Source organism: Eptatretus burgeri, chromosome 8 (genome assembly GCF_056783735.1).
Source record: "Eptatretus burgeri isolate ZD-2024b chromosome 8, Ebu_testis_v1, whole genome shotgun sequence".
NCBI lineage: Eukaryota > Metazoa > Chordata > Myxini > Myxiniformes > Myxinidae > Eptatretus > Eptatretus burgeri.
Window position 1 is genome coordinate 4415866 of NC_140968.1, and position 10000 is coordinate 4425865.

Below are 10000 nucleotides of genomic sequence, written 5' to 3' on the forward strand. Positions count from 1 at the left end.
CGAGCATTGGGTGGCTTTGACACCAACTCCGATATTATCTGCTATTCAAACCTCAATATACCTGAGCGGTCCGATCTTTCTCCAGGGAGCCCAGGGTGGGGGAGCCGAAAGTCCAAGGAGCTCCGGGTTCAAAGGGTTAAGGCTCATAAGGAACAAACACACACACACAAGACTGTTATACAACACTATCACAACCACCTGAGCTGGGGGGAAGTGCCCCCACTTCCTGGTGAACTCAGTACCAGCGTCGTCACAACAATGGCGCCACCTTTCTCACCTCACTCAGTGAGGTGCTTCCGAAAGAGGAATTTCCTCCTCCCCATGGATGGCAACCGATGGAGATTGTCCGTGCTCTTAATTTTTTTTTAATGCTGAACGTCAAGTAAGGAAGCGGCACATATCGTTACCCTGGCCCAACGAGAGCCTGTTTTTGTTTGTTTGTCCGCACAGAACTTTCGTGTTTTTCTCCGCAACCGCTTGTCGGATTGACACAAAATTTTCACCATCGGTGCGACGACTCGTGTCGAATGTTTTAATAATTATGATGTCATCGGTCACCTGGTGTGGCAGCCATGTTGGAAAAAACTTTGGTCTTCGATCTGAAATGGCACCAAGGAAAAAAATTGAAACTTGGCGCATCGGAAGTACTCATGGGGAATGCGTTTTTTATGACGTCATAGGTGCCTTTGTTATGACATTGTATACGTAGAATGCTACGTCAGATCGGAATGAAAATTTTTGAGGGTCATCTTGGGATAAAATGGTTAACAAAAAATTATTTTTTTTGATGACCTCATCAATCATGATTCGGCAGCCTTTTATTTTTATTTTTACTATTATTTTTTAACCTTCAAAAACCTAATCTTCTCTGAAATGGCTGAACTGGTCATCACTGTTAGCATTTATAAAGTGGCAGTTCTAATTATGTCTCTTATTAATTACATGACATACCATTACACAAACGCCACACAAAACAAGTCCTAGCGAGGGTCTGCATATCTGATTGCTCTTTTTCTTGTTTTTAATATTTTTGGGAGAATTCGGCCGGCATTTGAACCACCGACTTCCCAGACTCGGAGTGGGCGCTCAAACCATTGCAAGCAAAAGAGGCTTTTGTGCAGTCACTTAAGGCTCAAGGAAGAGCCTCACAAGCACTTGCATTACCTGAAGGTTAGGAAATGTTGATGTTCCGATACAGGGTGACCACGAAAAACCAGCATCTATACAATATAATAAATCTTTTTTATTTAAAACTTGCAGGGGTTCGCAGCATTGCCTGGCAACACCAGGTCCCTCCTCTCTCCCTCTGGACTCCCACAACCTTTTCCCCTGCCTCCTCTGATTAGTGGATGTTGGCTTTGGGGCTTCCCATTCTCTCGGGACGAGTACAGTGCAAAAATGCAAGTTATCTCCACAGCTGACTTCTAATACCCTCTGCCACCCCACCGGGTGGTGCTACGTGATACACATTTACAAAGAGAATGTCAACCTTCCCTCCCGAACCCCCGTGACTACAGATAAAAGCACCCCATGTTCACCATGAGGTCGAACTTGTTCCATGTGCCAAGTATGGTGGAAATTGGCCCAGTAGTTTTGACGTGATTGGTGTTACACACAGACAGAAAATGACTATTTATTAGATGACATGTACTTTGGTACACGTGATGCATGATCACTAGAGGCCCTTTCAGATGGATATGTTTAATGTCTTTGATTGAGGTCTGAACATGCTCCGGATGTCGGACTCGACGCTGCAGGCACACTTGGGTTCGACGGGAAAAATTTATTATTCTGACATGTTCACCTGCAGCGATTGAACAGATTTCGTCAGTTATTGCTGTTTTGAGAACATCTGGATTGTGTATTCCACGGAAAACGTATTTGAGCATCGAATCCTGAATTTGGTTTGAGTTTGCAGGTACATTTTGACTGAATTATTTTTTTGTTGTCGATGACCTGGTGAAAACATGGAGCTATTTTGATTAAATCGGCTGACTATACACGAACTCCACTTTGCACACCTGCAAAAAGGAAGAGGATATCATTGGTTTTGAGGTAGAGGGGCGGTCCCGTTTTTTTCTGGTCACCCTGTACATGAATTGCATGAACATTGGGAGGTTAAGGACAAAGCAATGCGATATATGGGATTTGCACCGGAGATCCTGGGATCATGAGCTACGTACAGAGAAGGGAACACCAAACAGGCAAATTTGGCAAACTTCCTCAAAATTTAAGATGACATTTTTGTTACATAATTGCAACAAAAAAAGTTGTGCAAACCCGAGTTAAATATATAAATCGGACCACTGGACCTGCAGCTTCTCTGAGCCCTGGCCTGATGTTGTCATCCAAATTTGGTATTATTCTGACTGATGGGGCTGGAGAGGAAGATTTTTGGAGGAATTTGCGCGACCGCCATTTTGACACGTCCAGTCACGTAACCGGCATGGCCTCTACAATTTAACATCCCTACCCTGGCCTGTTACCAAAACTTGGTAACATTCTGACTGTTGGGTCTGGAAAAGAAGATTTTCAAAGAAACTTACTAAGTGGGCCATTTTGACCTGATTGATGTCACATGACCGGAACAAGCTTTGCAATCCCTGTTATCAGTGAAGAGCGGAACGTTCCTGCCAAATTTCAGCCGGATCGGCCTAGCGGTTTGGCCGGAGAACTCGAAATAGGAGACGGACAGCACGCGATGACAACACCTTATCTGGAATTTCAATATATCAATTTAATTTATAGATCTGGATTATTGCAAAAACCAAATGAGTATGATATTGACTACTGGACAAGGCTGTCCATGAGCAAAGAAAACCCAAACATGCACAAAAGGACACAACATAAATCATCCTTGCAAGTTTACCACATCTCTATCTTCCTGCATGGTGTTGTCCATTAGTTATCTCTGGTTATTTCTTCTTCCTGCATGGTCTCGTCCAACCTCATTCTGGAAACCAAGTTTACTCTCCCTGAAACCTCCCATGGAGGAAGTCAATGCTTCTCATGTCCAAATGCTATGTTCGGATGAGATCTTGGCACACTTTGTGGTGGTGCATGAGCTCACGTTTGCCTGACATGTCATTTCGTGTAATCCATCTGTATAATTCCCATGTCATCAATTGACAAAAAGAGATTGAAATATTTTTGTTGGTTTGCGTTTCCTGTCATGATTCCATGACCCAAAACATTTGAAAACCATAAAATTTAGGCTTCTCATAGTTATACTGACCGGAGCATCAGGGTGATCCACTGATACGTTGCATACGAGCCATGTGTTCACGGTAGTCGTCGGAATCTTGCAGATGCAGGACAGGAACACAATATCCCGCTGGGAAGAAGGCCAAATGCGCTGAAGACAAAAATCCAAGCATAAAGTGTGTGTGCATCCGTGTCTGTCTGTCTCTGTCTCTGTCTCTGTCTCTGTCTCTGTCTCTGTCTCTGTCTCTGTCTCTGTCTCTGTCTCTGTCTCTGTCTCTGTCTCTGTCTCTGTCTCTCTATATATATATATAAAACCCATAGTCATTCATTCAGAATGACCTCCTATAACATAGAAAGGAGTAAGACTCGACCACAGTGCGTGGTCTAGGATCACGTGTACATCATACAAGGTGCAGTCGGCAGATTATTTCACTGAATGTCGTCAATGAGCCAACTGGATTTTTCCAACAATTCAGTCGTTACATGACAGTTATCCAAAAACTAGCTTGACTTCCTCAAACATATAATCCAACTCCTTTGTAATGCGGTCTTCAGTCAGACTTGAAGCCACAACCTTTGGGGATGCCAGGCCAGCGTACTGACCAATAAGCCACCACGGCACCACAAATGATACCCGCGATGGTTGACTTTGAGGGCATTGCCACCTTCATAGTCCTCCACCAGTGTTGATAAATTCCTGCAACCTGTTGGTGCGACCCATGACACTAACCTCGTTTCTTCTTCAATTTGAAATGGATTTAATTTGCTTCAAACATGTCAAGTCTACTCATGAAGAGTACATTAATTTCTGTTTCTGTTCAACAAATGAATGAACTGATAAAGATTGAGAGAAGCTCACCTTGAGCGTTTGGTGAACAATTATTGTATTTTCCGATAAAACCTCAAGAACCTTGAAATCCTCCATGGCCACTGTAACAAAGCAGAACTTGGTTTGATTGTGCACATTTCTTGGAAAACCACATATTGAAATGAAAAGTGAAAGTAGCATGAAATTATAACAAACTAAACAATAATGAAATATTTATTTTCAGAAGAAAGTCTCCCATTTACGTTCTGAAGTACGGTTAATGTGGGAAGTCTCACACTCAGTCTTTCCACAATGACTCGCTGGCTAATTCCCCAATTTATTCGTGCACGCAGCTTCTGGAAGAGGTACACCAATATGTCCAAACTACAAATTGTCTCTTCAAACTGGCCAAACGCTGTTGCCACCTCAGAATTCTCCTGTAAGGCCAAGTCCTTCCTCCACTATCCTCGATTTATAAAGGCCCAGTCACACCTTAACGTTTTAGCCAACTTATGTCGATTTTTGGAAAATTTGTCGAAAACGCTGGTATACGTTGAATACGTTATGGGTAAGTTTTGATAACATTGAGAGCACGCTGAAAAACACTGCCATTCGTCGTTGTACGCTGGCTTTAAACGTTGTTGTTGTCCTCAAATTGTCCTCAAATTTTTCAGTTGTCCTCAAATTTTCAGTTGTCCTCAAATTTTCCATGCTTGAAATTTTAAGACTTATGCCAGCGTATGAATCACACGTTCCGCATAACACTGGCCATAAGTTGGAGGCATGTCACGCAATTGTTGACACACGTTACTTGTAAGTTACTCATAAGTTGAAACACATCGAGGTAATGTTTCGTGGACCCGAAACTTATTTCTAACCTATGAGTAACGTGTTGTACTCACGTTACGCGATCGGTGACACACGTTACTTGAAAGGTAAGAGAAATCTCGTAAGAGAAATAAGTCGAAACACATCAAGGTAATGGTTAGCGTCAGTGTTCCAGACTTCCTGGTTTTATTATTATTTTTTTTTTCTTCCTTCCTTCGGTATGATGGTGATTTTGACACTTCGATTTCTAGTGCGGTTATAATATAATTCATAGGCTGCCGCTCAACGATTTAAATCATAACCGCACTTTACACTGAACACCGTCATACCAAAGAAAAAATAAACCAATGTCACCCGCAGGGTGACCCGTATCTTGCCAAAAGGTGACCACGTGTGACTTCTTTAAGGTCACACTGAGGTGAACAGAGCTGCTATCCACCAGGAGCGACTCCTTGAGGAATATCTGCCTACGAGAGATTCCGATGAGAATCGTTCTACAGAGTAACAATGAAAAATATGCGTTTGCCTCATAACGTCACCAAATGACATCATAATGTCTCAAGCTTGACATATCTAGAAAGCGCTCATCGAGGTGTTCAATTTGAGGTACTACACGATATGGTTCCTAAAACTTGAAAATTTGACCTTGGGGTCAAATATGTTTGACCTCAGGCGCTAACCATGAAGGTCAAGGCCAATCGCCACCAAAAATTAATCAGCTGAGCGCCAGACCATGAACTATATTCCCATGAAGTTTGAAGACGATCCGATCAAAATTACTCAAAAAATAAGGGTTTCGTCGACTCGCCTGATTTGCGACAAAGTCACCTTGACCTTTGACCTTGACCTTCAAAATTTTGTGCACTGAAAGGGACCTCTGTAGGCCTCTGATATGCGAAGTTACAAAAATTTCCAATGATAACTGTGCTCTGCAGAATTTTTTATACATGATTACAAACAAACAAAAAAAAAACATACAAGCTGACGAACATATCTTGCAAAAACTTCGTTTTGGCAAGATAAAAAACCGGGAGTCTGGAACACTGACGCGAACTATTACCTTGACGTGTTTCGACTTGAGTACCTTTCAAGTAATGTGTGTCAACAATCGCATATCGTGCGTACAACTTATTCCCATCGCATGCGGAGCATGTGTCATACGGCAAGTACGTCGTAAAATTTTCAACATGTTTAAAATTACAAGACGTACTCCATTTAATACGACGTATGATAGCGTACTTTAGCATTCTATTCACGCATACCAAACTTACCCATACCGTATTCGACGTGCGCCAGCATTTTAGACGCATTTTTCAGAGGTCGGCATACGCTGGCAAGATCGCCAAGGTGTGACTGCGATGTTGACACTTCCATTTCTGCGGCGGTTATGATTTGAATCGTTGTGCGGCAGCCTTTCCATAACCTACGCCACGTCAACGTCGGCGATGCGTGCAGCGCGCTATGCCTAAGTTAGACTATCGTTGGGCATAGGTTGTGAAGGCCGACAACAGGCTCAGCATTCGTTGGTATAAGTTATCTATAACACAACGAAACGTTCTGTGTCCGTTTCTAATACGTTATGCAGAAGACCAAGTCGTTATGAATACGTCCGAATCTTTAAAAAAAAACATCAAAAGTTCAACGTAAGCCAGCGTTTTACATACATTTTAATACGTTGCCATTGCTGGCTAAAACGTCAAGGTGTGACTGGGCCTTAAGGATGTACAAGAACATCAACGGACCATAGCAGGGAACACATGGCTCTCCACGATAGTCTGGTGCTTACCATATTGCTCTCCTTTTTGGGGAGTCTAAGGCTGTCTACATCATTAGTTTCTTGCAAAAAGAAGTTTCTCCTTGACTGCAGGTAGGTTGATGGGTTTGTAATCTCTGGGTCTTTTTGGTTTTGCTCTTCCCCTCTCTGTTCACCCCCCCCAACCTGGCTGCCCACCCCCCCCCCCCCAGGCCACAAACATTCTACCAGAAAATCTTTAGCTTGCTTCTTTCCTCAAATCAGACACCACTGACCTGTCTGCAATGTGAGAGCACCGGGCCTTGTGCTTTGGCCTAATCACAGGAGGTACCACAAATTTTGAGAGCTTGAGACACAACAGAATCCTGGAGAGACATGTGATGCGGGGGCACCATCTCATAAGAGAGAGCAGTTACTCCATTGAGCTACAGTTCAAAGACCCTGTAGGCCAAGTCGTTCAGATAATTATTCAAGGAACGACTCATTTGTTTAACACAACGTTATGAGTTTTGGCTCCAGGCTGTGAACTGGAGTTGTATTTTGCTAACCTTTCTACAATGCCCACCACTTTGGAAGGTGAATTGACAGTTTTTGCGAATATAACACAAGATATTGGAATCTAATCGAATATCACATTTCTATTGCACAAATCGCAGCAGTCTTTGCATCTCTAATTATAACATTTACACATCTTATTACAAACTAGCAAATATAACCCGTCGCTTCGCTGACATGAATATTAGAAAAGAGGAGGGGGGGAGAGAGAGGACAGAGGGGAGGGAGGAAGAGAATAGACGGAGGGAGAGAGAGAGAACGAACAGGAGAGAGAGAGAGAGAGAGAGAGAGAGGGAGAACAGAGGGGAGGGAGGAGAGAGAGAGAACAGAGGGGAGGGAGAGAGAGGGCAGACGAGAGGGAGAGAGAGAGCAGACGAGAGGGAGAGAGAGAGCAGACGAGAGGGAGAGAGAGAGCAGACGAGAGGGAGAGAGAGAGAACAGAGGGGAGAGAGAGAGAGAGAGTACAGAGGGGAGAGAGAGAGAGAACAGAGGGGAGAGAGAGAGAGAGTACAGAGGGAAGAGAGAGAGAACAGAGGGGAGAGAGAGAGAGTACAGAGGGGAGAGAGAGAGTACAGAGGGGAGAGAGAGAGAACAGAGGGGAGAGAGAGAGAACAGAGGGGAGAGAGAGAACGGGAGGAGAGGGAGGGGAGAGGAGTGGGGAGAGTGATGCCTCATCAAACATTGCAAGATGCTCTGGGAGGGAAAGGTGGGGGGGGTTGGGAGGAGATAGGTGGGGGGGAGGTTGGGAGGAGATAGGTGTGAGGGGAGGGGGGTTCTGGACTTGCATTTTGGTAATGGGACTTGTGGAGTGGGGGGGGGGGGAAAGGGTCGTACATTATTGAAGGAAATGGGGTACGTTAAAACAGCACGTTAATCAAGCATACAGACACTGCCCGGAGATATCCATGGGGAGTGGAGAATGGACGGGGTTTGAGAGGGGAAGGGAAGGTGGCACGAGGGGTGGGGAAGGGCGATAAAATATGCTCAAACAGAGACATTTTTTTTAACCACTGGGTTCTATATAAAACCAGAGGGGAGCATTTTTAACCTGGCAAAGACCTGCCAGCATGCTCGCACATGTCGCAACCTTTGCACCCTCCAGGTTGGCTCACTGAATCTTATTTGTACATGCCACACTCTGGACAAGCCATTTTAAATTCAAAACTAAACCATCGATCCTTAGCAGTTCCATTAACAGAGGGGGGGAGGGAGGGTGGGAGAGAGAGAGACAGGGGGGGAGAGAGGGACAGGGGTGAGAGAGAGAGAGGGGGAGGGGGAATTCCGGCAGATGTGACATCCAGTTTCGCGGCCATGTGAGAGACGGCACACATTTATGAATCACCCTGCCTGTGAAACACCAGGATGACAGTTTACAGCTGGGTCGGGATTCAAACCTCGGCTAAACAACTTAGAGCAAGTGTGTGTACCTCTCAGCTAACCTGCTGTGATGTGATTCATTGCTTTGTAGCAACTGAAAACATTTTTTACTCAATGTAATCATCTAATTTATTTTGCCTTATGAACTCCGGAGATATCCCCACAGAGAACCGTGCTGTGGTAGCACCATGGAAGATTGTAGAGATCAAAGCTCGAAGAGTGATCGCCAAGTCGCTTAAGCAACGAAACAGTCGAAGAAACTTTTCAAAATTAAAATTAATTTCATTTTTTTTTATATGTATCTATCGATGTCAAAGTGACAGGTCGTTTCATGAAAGATCGTACAAAAAGGAGAAACGTCGTGTAAAATAAAATTGCATATTTTCAGCGGATGAGCCACCGCCTGAGGCACCACACAACAACGTGGGGACAAACACAAATGAGTAAGGGCTGAACTTTGTTCAAGTCGATCGATATATTCAGTGACGGTGCGAATACTTTTGCCGTGTCTGGCCATGGCTTGGAAACAAACAACCAAGCAGCTTGTATAGTGCTTGCCAAGTGGCTTAAGCACTCAATCAAGCACTACAACGAAACGGTCGATGAGGAACGGCTGGCTTGGCAAGTGATTAAGCGATCGCCGATCGGTCATATAAACACCATGCCCGGAATGTCAAGCAATGTCCGAATTGGAGGAATGAATACTTATTACTATTGTTTTTTAGCAATCAGAACTGCTGATGAGGTCAATTAAGAAGTTTAGATTTTGAAATTTGGCTTTAATTGAGAGATTCTAGAGGTCAAGACATGTGCGGAAATGAAATAAGGCCACAAACGCCGGCATCTCCAGGCGTTTATAAACATTGCAATGTATCCAGCAATTTGTAGGTAAGATGATGGGGCATTCAATGATGAGTGAGGAAAGTGGATTAAAAAAAAACGAAAAAAAAACTTCATAGTTGAGAAACTGTTGCGGCCTGTTCCAAGTCGAGGCATTGTTGAGCAGGCCAAAAAAAGGGTGAATTAAGACCCCAGAGAGGGACAGTGAGGTGAACAAGGACAATGCCTTGATAAAGGATAATTAAATAAGGCTGTTAATTATCTTCAATTAATTGGGTATGGATAAAGCACAGGCACGATGAACTCCCCCAACTTTTTTTTTGTCCCTAACTGCCAAAATTACAGATTGATATTTCTGATGCCAACTATCAAAACATTAAATTTGTCACGAATTAGGAGTGTTGAATGATGTTACGAGGAGACGGAGTGCTCAAGCACACCTTCCCAGTCTGGCCGGAAGCTGACATCCCAGAAATGGAGGCAGATCTCATGACCCGTCACACCTCGTGCTACATGTGTGGCTTTGTGAGGATCTGTTGCCACACCGTCTTTCACCTCTTCCCGACGGTAAACCTGGACGCACAACAGTCATAATCATCTTGGTTGATCGCCATAGGTGTCGGTGTTTCTGAAGG

The 10000-nt window shown here is 44.0% G+C and overlaps 1 protein-coding gene across 4 annotated transcripts in view; it reads right to left on the reverse strand.

Annotated features, from left to right (window-relative positions):
* Positions 1–6: 6 nt before the first annotated feature.
* The window catches only part of LOC147020964 (ceramide transfer protein-like), a 41029-nt gene continuing 31035 nt past the window's right edge, over positions 7–10000 (reverse strand). Inside the window, exons 9-12 of one of the 4 annotated variants that reach the window (XM_085890711.1) lie at positions 9806–9938; positions 4064–4134; positions 3236–3334; positions 7–3102 (exon numbers count right to left, since the gene is read on the reverse strand). In XM_085890711.1, the coding sequence (XP_085746837.1) occupies positions 3085–3102; positions 3236–3334; positions 4064–4134; positions 9806–9938 (321 nt within the window). In that variant the 3' untranslated portion in view covers positions 7–3084. Of the gene's footprint in view, positions 3356–4063; positions 4135–9805; positions 9939–10000 lie in introns of all 4 variants that reach the window. The other 3 variants (XM_085890710.1, XM_085890709.1, XM_085890708.1) reach the window with 3 other exon arrangements.